We start from the raw sequence: 18,283 nt of genomic DNA on the forward strand, positions 1-18,283 counted from the left end.
AATTTATTTGCAAATTAAAATCATTTCACAAACCTGAAAAGGTTGCAATGAAAATAAACAACAAACTTAAGTAATTAAATTAAGAGTTTAAAATCTATCCATCGTCAATGTAAAAAAATTTTACATCATCGATACATCATTCCAATTTATGCAAATGATAATTAATGTATGAATTTTGAATGATTTGTGGACAGTTTAAATAACGTTTATATATTAAATCCTTAAATTAAATACTAATAATATATCTTATCAAATATTCCTAGTTTATATATTAAATCCTTAAATTAAATACTAATAATATATCTTATCAAATATTCCTAGTTTATATATTAAATCCTTAAATTAAATACTAATAATATATCTTATCAAATATTCCTAGCTACAAGATAGAATAATATATCATTTTCCTAAATTAAAACATCAGCTCAACTCCTCCCCAATATTAGATAATGGGGTAATGAGTTATCAAATATAAAATTTATAATTTATTTTATTTGAAATTAAGTTAAAATTAAAATTGTTGAATTTTTTTTTTTGCCTATTTTATAATCGTAATATGGGAATATACATACAAAATCCATAGTAGGACACCTCTTATCTTAATTTGTCGGCTCTGGATTTTGTAAATTAAATTAAAAGTAATGATTTGAAGTTAAGGACAAACATAAATTTGTTTTATTCTTTCATCTTTTTTATGGCCATCCTCTTCCAAGTTCCAATCTTTTGTGTACTCTGATTTCAACTTAAGCTTTTTTGCATTGATACCCACAAGTAGAGAGAGAAAACTACACGTAAAAATGGCGACTTTGAATGTTTTCTCTCAGACATGCCAACCTTGTTGTACAATAATTTCACCTTTCGTGCCTTGTTGTAACACTAACAACTATGGCTATTATGCCCATAATAATAGTAATAATAATTCTAACAATTGTAAATTTCAGTTGACTACCCACTTCTCAAAATCAGGTACTTTTTCTTCACTTTATTGTCTCTTTGTCTTCTTTTTTAATTCCGGTGTGTATATGTGTTTATATATATATATAGTAGCTACTAACAACAAGTGTTGGTCTAGTAGTGTAAGACAGCTAAATCCCAGAACGACCAAAATGTAGGGTTTGATTCCTGGGAGTGAGCCGAATCAACTCGATATTCGTTCGAAACTCGATTGGTTATTTAGATCGAGAAACTTGGTTCATGAACCAAATGAGTTGATTTTGAGCATGAAATTAAGCTCGTTAAATAATTAATGAGTTGACTCGATATATATATTTATATAATCTATTTTTTATGATACATGTATTACTTTTATATTTATTGTTATTATATATATAAAAAAAATTATATTTATATGTATAAACAATATTTCTTTAAAAATAATTAATTATTTGAGTTAATGAACCAATTCAATTTGAGTCAAACAGTACACGAACTTTAACCGAACCGAATTTGAGCTAAAAAAATAACTCGTATCGAACTTGAGTCGAGTTTCAAGCTGAACTCTAGTTAGACTCTGTTCAGCTTATTTCCAACCCTACCTGAGAGTGACACTTGTTGGGAGGGGTAGTCACGTATCCCGAAAGGTGAGGAGTACTCTTGGTACTGCAAAAAATAGTAGCTACTTAGTGAGAACACTTTTTTATTGTAAGAGATTAGAAAGATGAATCTTGACAATTGAATCCTATTTGAATCATTAAAATTAGAAGTTAATTGCATTCCACTTCTTTTTTAAGTGGTTATGTATGATTAAGTAACTTAATCTTGGTTATGCCAATATGGTCAAGATTGATTGTTATCACATTCTTAAAAAGCAAAGTGTTCTCTAACTACTAAATGACATTTCACTTGAAGATGAATGAGTGAATTGAGCTATTATATGTGTATTCAGATTATTAAATGTAATTTGAGTTGAAGATTTTCTGATAACTCTTGAGTTTGCTTGATAATTGATGCAATTCAGCTCACTTTGTCATATTCATACCACAGATTATTTGGCCTTCAATTTTGACTCACCTTCTATGATCCTTCAGTCATAAATAGGAGTAAAAAAATGAAATGAGCATTAGAAGCTTCATTCTCATCTTCAGCAGATACATTATATGTGCTTATACTGTTGGAATTTATTTGCTTAATCTTTGATTTTCAATAACAATTCTTCATGCAGGAAGTGGAATTTCATGGCTGCAAAACAGTTCTAGTGCTACCAGCATTGAGTACAGGAGGTGTCCTCTATATTCCAAGTTTCCTACACAACCTGCTGACGTTGCCTCGGTCGAAGACCTTTTTGAATTTATTTGCTCAGGACCTTTGCTCGACAAAATAGGCGTGACGCAAGAGAAGGTGGCTGACTCCATAGATAAGTGGTTATCATATGGTCGGTATATATGCCAGTTGTTTCAACTTAATGAGCTGTACCTAACTGAGCCTCAAAAAGCTCGAGTTTATCACTACTATATACCAGTCTTTATATGGTGTGAAGATCAGATTGTTCAGCATCAGTCCAAGTTCAACGAAGAAGACGAAATACCTCCTTTAGTTGTATATTTTCGGATTCCTCCCTTCCATGATTCTCTATCTCCTATAGTTTGTTTTCTGCGTGTATTTATGTAATGCAGTTTAATATGAAGGGTGCATAAGCTATAAGCGCGACCAAAATTATTCGGATTTTTTAATTGTTGAAGGGATTCATAAATATCTTTTCACTTTTATGACTCAGATTGGATTTAGTGCTCCTCAAGGATGTGGAAAGACAACCCTTGTTTTTGCTCTTGACTATCTTTTCCAAAGAACTGGCAGGTAGGCCCTGAATTTTGACGCAACGCTACAAGATAGAATAATATATCATTTTCCTAAATTAAAACATCAGCTCAACTCCTCCCCAATATTAGATAATGGGGTAATGAGTTATCAAATATAAAATTTATAATTTATTTTATTTGAAATTAAGTTAAAATTAAAATTGTTGAATTTTTTTTTTTGCCTATTTTATAATCGTAATATGGGAATATACATACAAAATCCATAGTAGGACACCTCTTATCTTAATTTGTCGGCTCTGGATTTTGTAAATTAAATTAAAAGTAATGATTTGAAGTTAAGGACAAACATAAATTTGTTTTATTCTTTCATCTTTTTTATGGCCATCCTCTTCCAAGTTCCAATCTTTTGTGTACTCTGATTTCAACTTAAGCTTTTTTGCATTGATACCCACAAGTAGAGAGAGAAAACTACACGTAAAAATGGCGACTTTGAATGTTTTCTCTCAGACATGCCAACCTTGTTGTACAATAATTTCACCTTTCGTGCCTTGTTGTAACACTAACAACTATGGCTATTATGCCCATAATAATAGTAATAATAATTCTAACAATTGTAAATTTCAGTTGACTACCCACTTCTCAAAATCAGGTACTTTTTCTTCACTTTATTGTCTCTTTGTCTTCTTTTTTAATTCCGGTGTGTATATGTGTTTATATATATATATAGTAGCTACTAACAACAAGTGTTGGTCTAGTAGTGTAAGACAGCTAAATCCCAGAACGACCAAAATGTAGGGTTTGATTCCTGGGAGTGAGCCGAATCAACTCGATATTCGTTCGAAACTCGATTGGTTATTTAGATCGAGAAACTTGGTTCATGAACCAAATGAGTTGATTTTGAGCATGAAATTAAGCTCGTTAAATAATTAATGAGTTGACTCGATATATATATTTATATAATCTATTTTTTATGATACATGTATTACTTTTATATTTATTGTTATTATATATATAAAAAAAATTATATTTATATGTATAAACAATATTTCTTTAAAAATAATTAATTATTTGAGTTAATGAACCAATTCAATTTGAGTCAAACAGTACACGAACTTTAACCGAACCGAATTTGAGCTAAAAAAATAACTCGTATCGAACTTGAGTCGAGTTTCAAGCTGAACTCTAGTTAGACTCTGTTCAGCTTATTTCCAACCCTACCTGAGAGTGACACTTGTTGGGAGGGGTAGTCACGTATCCCGAAAGGTGAGGAGTACTCTTGGTACTGCAAAAAATAGTAGCTACTTAGTGAGAACACTTTTTTATTGTAAGAGATTAGAAAGATGAATCTTGACAATTGAATCCTATTTGAATCATTAAAATTAGAAGTTAATTGCATTCCACTTCTTTTTTAAGTGGTTATGTATGATTAAGTAACTTAATCTTGGTTATGCCAATATGGTCAAGATTGATTGTTATCACATTCTTAAAAAGCAAAGTGTTCTCTAACTACTAAATGACATTTCACTTGAAGATGAATGAGTGAATTGAGCTATTATATGTGTATTCAGATTATTAAATGTAATTTGAGTTGAAGATTTTCTGATAACTCTTGAGTTTGCTTGATAATTGATGCAATTCAGCTCACTTTGTCATATTCATACCACAGATTATTTGGCCTTCAATTTTGACTCACCTTCTATGATCCTTCAGTCATAAATAGGAGTAAAAAAATGAAATGAGCATTAGAAGCTTCATTCTCATCTTCAGCAGATACATTATATGTGCTTATACTGTTGGAATTTATTTGCTTAATCTTTGATTTTCAATAACAATTCTTCATGCAGGAAGTGGAATTTCATGGCTGCAAAACAGTTCTAGTGCTACCAGCATTGAGTACAGGAGGTGTCCTCTATATTCCAAGTTTCCTACACAACCTGCTGACGTTGCCTCGGTCGAAGACCTTTTTGAATTTATTTGCTCAGGACCTTTGCTCGACAAAATAGGCGTGACGCAAGAGAAGGTGGCTGACTCCATAGATAAGTGGTTATCATATGGTCGGTATATATGCCAGTTGTTTCAACTTAATGAGCTGTACCTAACTGAGCCTCAAAAAGCTCGAGTTTATCACTACTATATACCAGTCTTTATATGGTGTGAAGATCAGATTGTTCAGCATCAGTCCAAGTTCAACGAAGAAGACGAAATACCTCCTTTAGTTGTATATTTTCGGATTCCTCCCTTCCATGATTCTCTATCTCCTATAGTTTGTTTTCTGCGTGTATTTATGTAATGCAGTTTAATATGAAGGGTGCATAAGCTATAAGCGCGACCAAAATTATTCGGATTTTTTAATTGTTGAAGGGATTCATAAATATCTTTTCACTTTTATGACTCAGATTGGATTTAGTGCTCCTCAAGGATGTGGAAAGACAACCCTTGTTTTTGCTCTTGACTATCTTTTCCAAAGAACTGGCAGGTAGGCCCTGAATTTTGACGCAACGCTGATTTCAAATTTATCCTTTGTTTTGACGACTACATAAAGAGATTAGTTAACAAATTGCCGATGCATGTTAAAAAACTTAGGAACTCCGCAACAATATCTATCGATGATTTTTATTTGACGGCTGAAGGTCAGGTATACACAATTTGTTATGCACTTTTGTTTTATCAGTTGATGCTCCGATTTTATAATTTTTGTTCTTTTTGGCTGACGAGTTATGTGTTTGGATTGTAGAATAAGCTGAGAGAAGCTAATCCAGGAAATGGACTTCTTGAGGTAATTGTACACATTTCGGTGAAGTAGTGAACACTATATTATCTAGGGACATTATGATTTATGACGACTAAAACTTTTTTGATTGTCGTGTTTCCTTCCAGTTTCGTGGAAATGCTGGAAGCCATGATCTCGCTCTTTCTATTGAAACTCTGAATGCTTTAACCAAAATGACAAGTGAAGGTGGGTCTCTGTACTTCATTTTGTCTCTCTTTATATTGTATTTATGTGTGATTCCTTGTTATTTGAAATGTCTAGGTATAAAGATGAAGTTACCAAGATATGATAAAGTAAGGTCATACATAACTTGCATACTTGGGTTATTCAAATAATTTAAATTTGTAGTTGCTAATGATGAATTTGCCGGCGTTGCAGTCCGCCTTCAGTGGGAGAGGTGACCGTGCTGATCCTTCAACATGGACAGAAGTTGAAGGACCTCTTACGGTAACAGAATCTTCAATTGTAACTTTTTAGCTGCTTCTGATCGGTCAGGTTTCCATTGGTAAAACAGAATCCAACATACGAAAGAAAGTTTTTCTTCAAAACATAGAAAGAAGCTTACTGAAGTGTTTTAAGTTTATAGCTACCATTTCCTCCTCCCGAATAAAAAAAAGCACAGCATTAACCTTTTGAAGTTCTGAGAAAAACAAAATTCACCTTTGGAAAAATTGGATTAGCTACTAGAACTCAAAGTATAATAAAATAGGCCGGAATGTAGTGTTGTTCATGACTTGAAACAATAGGTCCTTATATCATGTTATGACCCTTTAAATTTTTTTGATTCTTCCATTAAATGCATGGTATGGCCTTTTAGGTTGTGTTATTTGAAGGTTGGATGCTTGGTTTCAAGCCCCTTCCGGTGGAAGTTGTAAAAGCCGTTGATCCCCAGGTTAGAATTAGCGATGTGCCTTTTTCTTCCGTAATATGCATAATGATTATGCAAATTCTGTAGCCTTTTTCTTATAGGGGAGGATTGTTTATCAATTATGCATTTTTTCAGCTAGAAACTATAAATAAGAACTTGGGAGCATATTATAATGCATGGGACAAATACATAAAGTCATGGATAGTCATCAAGATTAAGGACCCAAATTGTGTCTATCAGTGGCGCTTGCAGGTAGGTTATTTTAACATCTCTCTTTCTCAAATTATAAAGTTTTTATGTTCAGATTCGGTATGTAGTTGTAACATATTTTGTGTCTTCTGCTGTTCATATTTGCAGGCTGAGATTGGCATGAGGGAGGCTGGCAAACCCGGAATGTCTGATGATGAAGTCTGTTGCTCGCGCGCATTTATGTTTGATAAAATCTGAATATAAGAGTCTACTTGATTTGCGATAACGTTTCTTATTCAGTAACATTTCTTATTTCTTGTATTCATTAATAATTACAAGTGTGTTACCTTGTTTTCATTTTGTTTCCTACTTTCAAGGATTTGTAATCAATGTTTCTAGTACAAATCTTCGAAAGTGGGAAACTAAATGAAAACAAGATGATATACTTGTAATTATTAATGAAAATACGAAATTAAAGAATGAAACGTTCTCGCAACCCGAACAGGCCTATGTTGTCTCTTCAGCATCTACCTTCTAATGGCTAATGCTATGAATTTTCATCGTTTGTGTTCTTCAGGTTAGAGATTTTGTTTCTCGCTATCTCCCAGCATACAATGCATACCTTCCCACCCTTTACTCGGAGGGTCCAAGTGGATCCGATCCTCGGCGTCTCCTAACCATTGAAATTGATGAAGGGAGAAACCCCATTCTGGCTGGCTAGGATTACTATATGATAATAAAACTGCTGCCATTGGTTTAGTTTCATCACAACAGAGGATATTATTCATTCTATGCGCATTGTTTTTCTTTGAAATGTATAGAGAATATTTTCATGAATACATAGGCTAATGCTTTCTGGTTTTCCTTGAGGAATAAATGTCTTCCTGAACCACAATAAAGGCACATTGCTTACAAAAATCACTTATAATATATTGACAGATGTTTGGAATAGATTTTGTCAATAATTTGATTAACATGAGTAACTTCTCAAGTAAAAGTTGATTGTTGAGTTATCTAAACACAAATGGTTTCTATTGTACACCAAATCTATATATAACAATAATGATAATGATGAAGTATTTCACTTTTTATACAATTTAAGTTGTAAGCCCCACTGGATTCTAAGGTCGACGGTTCGATTCCTGTGAATAATACTTGTTGGGTGAGGCAATCATGAACCCTGAAAGGGATTAGTTTCTTACTCAAAAAGGTGAGAGAATATTCATGTTAATACCAAAAAAACATGCAGCTACTATATGAGTTTGGTACAGATTATTCCATATTGGCTCTTAGAATCACCATCACCATTGCATACAACAAGCAATGAAGAAACATTCACTTGACAGATATCTCAAACTGGAAATTGGGTAATCTAGGGACAGCAACAACAGGAACGTTCCAAGCAGCACTCACAAGTCTGATAGCAACAGAAGCAGCTACAGAATGCAAAGAAACTGAACCAAATAGTTAATTGATTAGTGTGTGCTGAGTAACAAAGAGTGAAGTTTGGAGAAATGAAAGAAAGAAAGTTGGAAACTTACAAAGCATAGAGGGGTCCCTTCTCCTCATGGTGCCTTTGAACATGATCATATTGTGCCATCTTCTGCTGTGTTGGTGCAGAGTGCATTGTAGTTTGGAAGCTGCTCTATATCTACCTGTTCTATCCCAACTACTAGACATATAAGGTTTGGTCTACACGACTATTGATTATGCCTGAGCAGACAAGATTCGGTCAACAGGGCCGACCTAGCTAGGAGAAATGATGACAATGATCGGATAAGGTCAGACCACCTCTTATGCTGAAAAATCTTCCTTCACATCAAAGGCTAAGACACGCCACCTGAATAATGGGTAGGTCCGCATTGTCCACACGGTATAGATGGTTCAAATCCACAACATTGTCAATCTTAGGCTAAAAGGATAAGTTAACACCGTCTACAATGATGATACCTCCCTTCAGAGTGCAATCCACTTTACTCACAATATAAATAGGTGAAGCTACTCATAAGGGAAGAATAATGTATTTTCTCTCAAGTATACTCTTATAAATAGTGACTTAAGCGTCAAAATCTCTTTTTAGGTATTCATCAAAGGTGGTCCAAGGTCAGGGACTCCCCTGTTCTATCCAATGACCTAGTAACTCTACAAGGTTGATTATTGCCCGGATTCTGCAATATCAATTTTTGACTATGTTTGACTAGCTTAAAGGGGTAAAAATATAAAATTAAGGATAAAAAAATTACGCATTTAATAATGTTTAGACTTTATATAATAGTGGAAATATATTATTACGTTATCTATCAGCCTCATAATATATATTTAATAAATATTTTTAAGGTATTTCTGAAATTATTCAATTTACATATTAAAAGTATTCTATTGGATTAACTTTTTTCCTTACCTGACCATACTTTATTTAGATAGTATAATAACGGAAGGAAATAAAAAAATTAACACACTTCCATTGATGAACACTTTCAAAAAATGAAGCCACAACAAAAGTTTAATGCGAGCACATTTGCTTTCCCACAATTTGTGTCATTATATGTGTCAGTACTCTGTCATTGGTTGAAAAAATCTATTTAAGTTAAAAAATTAAAAGTTAATTATTTTTCTGACCAATCAGAATTGATGACACATGCAATGACACAACTTGTGGGACAACATATGTATACTTATGCGTAATTTATCCGTAGCTTGATTAATTGCAACAAATATTAAAACTTTAGATTCTTAGTTGAGATTTGAGACAAACTTTAGTCAATACCTGTCTATCACAACCTTATCTTAGAGACTAATGACCAAGGTTGAAATATAAATGTCCAAGTCTTTCAATCAAATATATTCCTCCAAATCTTTTATTGGAGACCAATAGAATATATAAACTTCAAATAGAAGCCACATAGCTAATTTTAATGAACATTTGCACTAAGAATAATTTCCCAATATATTTTATGTCTTTGGGTTGGTAGACACCAAATAGATTTGTGTATTTTCACATAGTGAATTCTTTACATCAACCACATGGTATCATGCATATGTGAGAGATTACATGTCATCAATCAATATCTCATTTCTTATCTCGGACTAATCATATATTACAATATGAATAAAAAATAAAAAATAATAGAGAATGAAACATCGTTAGAAACAAATTTTTTCATCTATAAAAATGGGAAGAGCATAAAGAATATATTATAGATTTGTGAAATGACGTCAATTTATGGATTTTGCTTCCTTGATGTGAAATGTGAATCAAATCAAGATTATATTGTATGCTTCATTAGTGGACTATGTTCCTATAAATTTCACAAGCGTGTAGGATCCCTATATATGTGTCATCTTCACTTCCCTTATATAAAGTCATAAGTTTGAATCATGGAATAACCACTTTATGGAGAGTTTTATCTATCCATCCCACCAAAAAAATTTAAAATTAATAATATACAATTTCCATGAACACTAAAACCTTAATAAAAAATATGGTTCGACATAGCTTAATGATAATGTTAGGGGTTTGATATTTGTTATATATGCATATAGATATGACTTTCTTCATAGAAGTCAAACCCATTTGGCTAATCTCTACGTTTAAAAAAATGATTAATTTTTTGCCTACAACTAGAAAACATTGATGCGTAAAAAACATGAAAGACAGACACATGCAATGACACAACTTGTGGGACAACATATGTATACTTATGCGTAATTTATCCGTAGCTTGATTAATTGCAACAAATATTAAAACTTTAGATTCTTAGTTGAGATTTGAGACAAACTTTAGTCAATACCTGTCTATCACAACCTTATCTTAGAGACTAATGACCAAGGTTGAAATATAAATGTCCAAGTCTTTCAATCAAATATATTCCTCCAAATCTTTTATTGGAGACCAATAGAATATATAAACTTCAAATAGAAGCCACATAGCTAATTTTAATGAACATTTGCACTAAGAATAATTTCCCAATATATTTTATGTCTTTGGGTTGGTAGACACCAAATAGATTTGTGTATTTTCACATAGTGAATTCTTTACATCAACCACATGGTATCATGCATATGTGAGAGATTACATGTCATCAATCAATATCTCATTTCTTATCTCGGACTAATCATATATTACAATATGAATAAAAAATAAAAAATAATAGAGAATGAAACATCGTTAGAAACAAATTTTTTCATCTATAAAAATGGGAAGAGCATAAAGAATATATTATAGATTTGTGAAATGACGTCAATTTATGGATTTTGCTTCCTTGATGTGAAATGTGAATCAAATCAAGATTATATTGTATGCTTCATTAGTGGACTATGTTCCTATAAATTTCACAAGCGTGTAGGATCCCTATATATGTGTCATCTTCACTTCCCTTATATAAAGTCATAAGTTTGAATCATGGAATAACCACTTTATGGAGAGTTTTATCTATCCATCCCACCAAAAAAATTTAAAATTAATAATATACAATTTCCATGAACACTAAAACCTTAATAAAAAATATGGTTCGACATAGCTTAATGATAATGTTAGGGGTTTGATATTTGTTATATATGCATATAGATATGACTTTCTTCATAGAAGTCAAACCCATTTGGCTAATCTCTACGTTTAAAAAAATGATTAATTTTTTGCCTACAACTAGAAAACATTGATGCGTAAAAAACATGAAAGACACAAAACCACAATATAACATCATTGATTTTTGTTTAAAAGGGAACCAAGTAAATTAGCTCCTTAATTTTTTCATATACAAAGTTTTTTTCAGGAGAGAGTATAGTTGTCATAGTTTGAATTTATACACTCACATTTCATGTTGAGCAATGGGATTTGATTGTAAACTTAAAAAGTCACTTACAAATGCTTTACATCTAATCATTCTGGATAACGCTTATATCCTCTATTTATTGCGATTGCTGACATAGAATTAGCTAATGCTTATTCTTTCGATATCATTATTGCTTCTTCTTCGAAAAAGAAGTTCATAACTCACAAGTTTTCTACTTTCATGTGATATTGCTCTGTCAGACTTTCGCACATTCTGAAAAATTTCTCACCACTACCTCCCGTAGGAGTCTGCCGTGTCTAATATCAATCAATATAGCTAATTCTTGGAGATACAATTAATTTTACTCAACCATAACAGAAATTTTGAATGAATTGACTATTATAAATTCAGTCAATTGAATTATTTTTAAATTAACCGAGAACTTTAAGTGACTCTTCTGTTGTTTTTCAACAACCTTATTTGATAGGCGTACATAAAAAATATACAAAAAGACTATATTAATTTTTTTGAGAAGTAGGAGTATATTAATTCGATTTAATATGTATATATTGATAGTGTAAGTATTTTTTATAATGTCAGTAAATCATTCACCATTCATATATTAACTATTATTGACTTTCAAACAAAAGTAATACAAATCAATTGTGAATGATTAGTATAAGAAACTTTATATAAATTTTAAACCCATATTAAATTGGTAGGTGGAATAAGCACTTTTTCGTTGGGCAGTGGGTCTTGCCTTGTAGATTTAATGGAGGTATTATATATGTCATTAACATTGAAATTTGTATACCCTAGATTTATTGGTTGTATTAGCTCCAACATCAATCATTTAACAACATCCATACGTCAAATTTTAAATACAATTAAGATTAAAATGTCCTTTATAATTCAATGTCTATAACGATTATTGCAATCCGGAAGAATAGAATATAAATCATGGTGCCGTTAGCAAACATTATATATTTGTTTAAATAACTAATGCTACTTTATTGGGAAACAATTTTATTCTTATTCTTTAGGCACATATATAATTGGTAGTGGAATCCTTGACTATGCATATATTCCCTAATTATGGGTCAACGATTACAAAGTTTATTAAGGAAAGATCCTTCGTTTCTTTGCTTGAAAATTGAAATTATAATAGGATGCTAAATTGATTTCAACTTTGAAGAGGGAAGATATTTGGGTATATTTTTAAATATTTTAGAAATGTGTACTTAGATATATCCCTTTTATACTTTTATGTCTACTCTTTCTACTACATATCCCAATTCAGGTATAGTCTCCAAATTATTGTAGCTACACAAGGACACACGATATTATTAGAACCTAAAAATATTAGGGCAGGATTTGATTTTTATTATAATGTGCATGATAATGCTTGAAAAGTGAGCCATGCATGAATTAAGGCAAATTTCATCTATGTGCTTGAAAAGAGTATAATGCCCTTGGATATAACATGCATGTTTCTATAAAGTGAGCAATGTGGGTTCTTTTAAATTTATTTATCATCACTTGAATCCTAAGGCTAATTGATGCTTTTGATCTTAGATAGGAATTAAATTGTAAAGTAAGCACGGAAATTGCGTCGACCAAATAATAAGGTTGATAATATACACCTAAAAAAGTTGATAAATATGCTTATTATGAGAAATAATTGTTATCATCAACTACTTCATACACCCTTTTGATCTTGAAAACAAGATTTCATGAAAAAATTAATACAATTACCTATTATTCGTATCAAATTAGCATAACGTACAAATCAAGCTATGATATTTATATTAAAAATGAGTTATAAAGTGATCTAATGATTATAATGAGATATTTTGAAAAATGAAATGAAAGAGATTATAAATTCGAGTCTCAATTATAATAAAATTCCAACATATTAATATTTACCTATAAAAAGTACGCACTAAGCTACTCCATCCAGCAGAAATGGTGGTAGTAGGTAGAAGAGAATAAGTAATGGATCAAAGTAGACACATGTTGTCTATTTGATGTGTTATTGTGAACTAATTAGTCTAATTTTTTTTGGATGAGGATCACCTGTCTTTAAGAGTGTTTCATTCCATTGTCTTAAGTCTATCTTTTTTTAATGTTGACACTCTGACTAGCTTAGGATACAGAGTAAGACATAATTTGGGACAGATTATCTCTATCCATCCTTTTCATTGTTTTATTTTGACTCACACCAAGCCCACATTATATACAACATGCGGTTGTTTCAGTTTTAAGTTTTAACCATATGCATATATGATTCCAAAATACATATGAAATAATGTTAATGACCCTACACATGCATATATATTATTTATACCAAATCTCATCCACAAACATATCACTTATATAAAAATCATAATAACCCTACCCTTCAATTTACTACTAACTCTTTTGAGTTGTCTTGTTCCTCAGAGGTAAGGAATCTTTATCCTTAATTGCTTGATTTGCTTCATACATTTTTTGCCTCTTGTATCACTTGGTAATTCTAAATTGCATCTGGGTCAAGCGGTTATAACTTTCCCTCGACCCTGGGTTTGTTAAGTTTGACTCATGATCTGTTGTCCTCAAACATGTTATAAATAATCAAAGTTATAAATGTTTAATTTTTTAATTATGATTGGTTTAGGACAAGTTTTGTGACATGTTTAAGAATAACAGATTCGTGATTCTTCTCGGTCCAGAGAAAACTGTGTAGGGTCCTACATAGCTGGCCACTTCATTCTTTTGCTCCCAACATTACATCACCATCAAGATGTTCACAATTCACATGCATGTGGCATGTTATTAATCATCATCTAATATAGGCAAACTTATATCAAACATGTAATCAAACATGTTTGGAACTTGGAGATATCTTGTTACATTTCATAAAATAACGGGTAAATTCTTCCGAACTTTTAAAACTCAATAAAGTAATATCACTAGTTTTCACTATTTATATATAGGTTTGTTTTTTTCCGAAATTATAAATTTGATGTTTTTGGTGTTTAGCATCTACCTATTTTTACCTTATTTGCAGTAGTTAACGACATAAAAGTGTTCATATATGCAAACTCACTAAAAGTAAATCTTGAAAGCAATAAAATAATAAAAATCAATCAACCTCGTTTTGGATTGTTTTGTAAATGATGTGGAATTTCAAATTAAATCATAAAACCAAACCATAAATAATTTTTATGAGCAAAAAATAATTTTATTAAATATGTACTTAATTATTTCATAAAACCAAATCATATATATTACCCTAAATATATTTGATGCATTATAATATTATACATTCAAATTAAGTTGATTTATCTTAACTTAAATATATTTATTATTATTATAAAACTACATTTTTTTTAAAATGCGATTTTTATTTGTATGCCAATGATTGAATATCTTGTATTTTTTACGTTTTGATATATTATCTATCAAAATGATTTATCTTAACTTAAATATATTTTGATGCTTAATTCAACGGAACCAAATTTGATCTTCAAAGTAATTTTTATGTTTAAATCAAATATTTTTTGTCTAAAAACCAATTAAAGTGCATCACGGCAAACATCTTTTATGATAATGGTAAGATTTCATTTCAAAATCAATTTATAATGAAAAAAGTAATTTAACATTTATATGATGTATTTTGTGGATCTTCAACCTAATAAATATTTTATAGGGGCAAAATAATATTTTAAAACTCAACTTTACAAACTCAAAAACGTTTAAGTGTTATATATCTATATATATTTTGTAAGGTGTGTTTGTGTAATACATAAATAAAACTTGCAAAAATTGTATTAATATCTAAAATTAAAGATGGTACACAATACATGCATGTAGAACAATAAAAACTAGTGATATTTTACAAAAACATATGCACATGTATGCCACATTATTGCTTCAACTTTCAATAAAATATTTCTCTTATGAAAAACAATTGTATGCACACTTTATCAATGATTTCTTTTGTATATCAAAAAGACTAAAACAATACTAGCTAGATAGATCCATATCTAAAATTAGGAGAGCTTCCTATTGAGCACTATCCCAATATTCGAAACCAATTAATAAGCAATATCCAAATTTAGCTATAAAATTTGTCAACATATTTATCTCCATCGACACTAACCACACTTAGCAATCCAATCTCAAGCAAGTAAATCACAAATATTATGAATCACATGCGACAAATTGTATCTATAAACTTAAATTCTTTCATTAATAATTTGCACCGCCTCTAAATAATCACAGTCATGGATAACATTTTGATAACTCATATTCCACGCCATCTTTAAACCATGCTCCATGGCCATAGTTTCTACTAAAATTGAGTCAATCTCAAAACTCGTTGAAAACCCAAAAGTCAAACTCCTTCATGATTACGAATAACACCCTCCCATAGTAACTTGGTATAAATTATTCCTAAGACCACCCTCAATCAAGCAAATCACATGGCTTGTTCCCAGTCATCTAATCAAACGGCCATGATCAAATCTCACCAAATCTAAGGCACCAAAGCTGGTAGGACCTGTCTCATATCCGGATAGGGATCACTTGTCCCCATTGGGTGTCCTATTTGGTGTCCCCATCCAATCAGAAAATTTTATATGATTAAAAATAAAATTTATAATAATATAAATTAATATTTGTACACTATTCTATGATATTTCATTGATTTAATACATGATAACATGATTTTTTTGGGACCTCATATTCAACCTATGGTGCTGGCCTTAATAGTTTCATGGGGGAACAACATGTCCCACTTTTGTTTCACATGTGACCGACAACTTCACCTTAGTTACCTGTCATTGCTACCACTATGTCCTTTCCATAAACTTTGCATATATAATAACTAACATGGTTACACCCTTTCTATTATTCCATATACCAAAAAACCATTGATCCTTCACCAAATATTCATAATCCAAAAAGCAAAAAACTTTCAAACCAATTTGCCTAAACACACTAGTAAAATAATATGGCCACAGAATTAGGTCTTGGACTTGAAATCACGGAGCTAAGGTTAGGTCTTCCCGGTGGGGAACCTATGTGTGTTGATAATAAGAATGAAAAGAAGAGGGTGTTCTATGAGATTGAAGGTGGTGGCGATGAAAACAGCTCCTCCGGTGACCGGAACATGCCGAAAAAGATTCAAGTAGTGGGGTGGCCTCCGGTGTGCTCATACCGGAAGAAGAATAGCATGAATGAAGCTTCAAAACCTTATGTGAAGGTTAGCATGGATGGTGCACCATTCTTGCGTAAAATTGATTTAGGTATGCATAAGGGTTATTCAGAGTTAGCTTTGGCCTTGGAGAAGCTATTTGGTTGCTATGGAATTGGTGAGTTACATTATGTTTTCCTCAATCTTGATGCATCATCAAATCTTCATTATTATTTGTCAAATCTTTTCATGCTAGTTAATTAGGGCACATATATATGGCTAAGATAGAGAGATACAAAATCATATAGGTGTATTGTAATTTTCCTAGATATACATGAATATATGCATACAAACAAAATAAACATAAGTTTGTATACACTTATTTATTTATCTATATATATATATATAGTAGAATCGCAAATATTTGTTATGAAGAGGTTTTACATGATTTTAGAAAACTAGTAAGAATGATTCTAAGGGGTTCAGTGGATCATGAATATATGGCGTAAGGATATTAACTATTAAGTATACTATTACAAATTCAGACTAATTGTTTATAACTATGCTATAATATAGGATTTAGTATAAAATAATATTTTATAATTTTCTTAAAAATAAAAATAAGATAATTGTTTCAGACAAAGAATAAGTTAATTTGTCCATAATGGTCTCAAATAAAATAATTTAAAAGAGGAGACATAGAGAGACAAAGGGGGAGACCAAGTCTTATAAAAATTATTAGACATTCTCCTTAATTTGTTCCAGTGTATAAACTATAAAGTTGTTATGTCTCTCGATGACACATAATTTATTGGGTTTTCTCATAAATTTAATTAATTAGAAAAGGTTGGAACTTGGAATTGAAGCAATCAAAAGTCAAAACCCACAAAGAATTTACACCTAAAATTGATATGTTTAAAGTAATTTGTTGACAGGTGAGGCATTGAAGGATGTTGATAATTGTGAAGAGGTTCCCATTTATGAGGACAAAGATGGTGATTGGATGCTGGTTGGAGATGACCCTTGGGAGTAAGTCCTTCTTGCCCCTCTTCCTTAAATGGAGATTATCTGTCTTTGATGGTGTCTCAATTCTTGTCTAGGACCAATCATAATCGTTAATGAATAAAAGAAAAATTTTGAAAACAAAAAGTAACATTTTAATTAGTTTGAGATATAAAATGTGATACAATTAGAGATTGATGATTTCTATTCCTCTTTATATATATATTTATTGATATTGTATAAAATTTGACTGACTATGTATAGATATTAAATTCTTTATATATTTGATGGTAAGTATAATAATTTTACGTTTATTGGTATCACTATCAATTTGATAAAGCTAGTGAAAATATGTGTATTAATATTTAAAGTGTAATTTGGCAGGATGTTTATTGAGTCATGCAAGAGACTGAGGATTATGAAGAGATCAGATGCAAAGCGATTCGGTTTGCAACCAAAAGGGTCTTTAAAGGGATTTATAGAAGACGTGACAAAGTGAAAAATAGAGATCAAACAAAGGAAAATAGGATTCAAATTAATATAATGTCATACACGTTTTCATCATCATTTCAAATTTATGTTCTTGTTTTATTATATTCGAGGAAGCAATTTAGTTTGATGCATGGATCAAACTTTATCTATGAATGAATGATTTATATAGGACCCTGTTTAATGAAATATGGAAAAACACATGATTTTAGTAAATGTTTTGTCACATGTTTGTTATATATATTGGGAGATCTTCAT

General features: G+C 31.0%; 3 protein-coding genes across 3 annotated transcripts; all 3 read left to right on the plus strand.

Annotated features, from left to right (window-relative positions):
• Positions 798-2,797, plus strand: LOC109342247 (D-glycerate 3-kinase, chloroplastic-like). The gene is made up of 3 exons (XM_019580270.1): positions 798-966; positions 2,162-2,595; positions 2,714-2,797. The coding sequence occupies exons 1-3, from the start codon at positions 798-800 to the stop codon at positions 2,795-2,797; spliced, it is 687 nt and encodes a 228-aa protein (XP_019435815.1).
• Positions 3,146-7,486, plus strand: LOC109342835 (D-glycerate 3-kinase, chloroplastic-like). The gene is made up of 12 exons (XM_019580853.1): positions 3,146-3,405; positions 4,601-4,974; positions 5,153-5,232; positions 5,340-5,391; positions 5,491-5,532; positions 5,634-5,712; positions 5,788-5,819; positions 5,905-5,973; positions 6,344-6,418; positions 6,530-6,646; positions 6,752-6,802; positions 7,161-7,486. The coding sequence occupies exons 1-12, from the start codon at positions 3,237-3,239 to the stop codon at positions 7,302-7,304; spliced, it is 1,284 nt and encodes a 427-aa protein (XP_019436398.1). The 5' UTR covers positions 3,146-3,236; the 3' UTR covers positions 7,305-7,486.
• Positions 16,239-18,055, plus strand: LOC109342838 (auxin-induced protein 22A-like). The gene is made up of 3 exons (XM_019580856.1): positions 16,239-16,712; positions 17,470-17,563; positions 17,921-18,055. Exons 1-3 carry the CDS (start codon positions 16,352-16,354, stop codon positions 18,033-18,035), a joined length of 570 nt encoding a protein of 189 aa, XP_019436401.1. The 5' UTR covers positions 16,239-16,351; the 3' UTR covers positions 18,036-18,055.

Source organism: Lupinus angustifolius, chromosome LG03 (assembly GCF_001865875.1).
Source record: "Lupinus angustifolius cultivar Tanjil chromosome LG03, LupAngTanjil_v1.0, whole genome shotgun sequence".
Taxonomy (NCBI): Eukaryota; Viridiplantae; Streptophyta; class Magnoliopsida; order Fabales; family Fabaceae; genus Lupinus; species Lupinus angustifolius.

Bases quoted from the DNA above. Each gene is read 5' to 3' on its own strand.
- LOC109342247 (XM_019580270.1), top strand. From the start codon at position 798: ATGGCGACTTTGAATGTTTTCTCTCAGACATGCCAACCTTGTTGTACA. The intron at 967-2,161 runs GTACTTTTTCTT...TTCTTCATGCAG, and splicing joins TACCCACTTCTCAAAATCAG to GAAGTGGAATTTCATGGCTG. The intron at 2,596-2,713 runs GTATTTATGTAA...TTTATGACTCAG, and splicing joins CTATAGTTTGTTTTCTGCGT to ATTGGATTTAGTGCTCCTCA.
- LOC109342835 (XM_019580853.1), top strand. From the start codon at position 3,237: ATGGCGACTTTGAATGTTTTCTCTCAGACATGCCAACCTTGTTGTACA. The intron at 6,647-6,751 runs GTAGGTTATTTT...TCATATTTGCAG, and splicing joins TCTATCAGTGGCGCTTGCAG to GCTGAGATTGGCATGAGGGA. The intron at 6,803-7,160 runs GTCTGTTGCTCG...TGTGTTCTTCAG, and splicing joins CCGGAATGTCTGATGATGAA to GTTAGAGATTTTGTTTCTCG.
- LOC109342838 (XM_019580856.1), top strand. From the start codon at position 16,352: ATGGCCACAGAATTAGGTCTTGGACTTGAAATCACGGAGCTAAGGTTA. The intron at 16,713-17,469 runs GTGAGTTACATT...ATTTGTTGACAG, and splicing joins ATTTGGTTGCTATGGAATTG to GTGAGGCATTGAAGGATGTT. The intron at 17,564-17,920 runs GTAAGTCCTTCT...GTAATTTGGCAG, and splicing joins GTTGGAGATGACCCTTGGGA to GATGTTTATTGAGTCATGCA.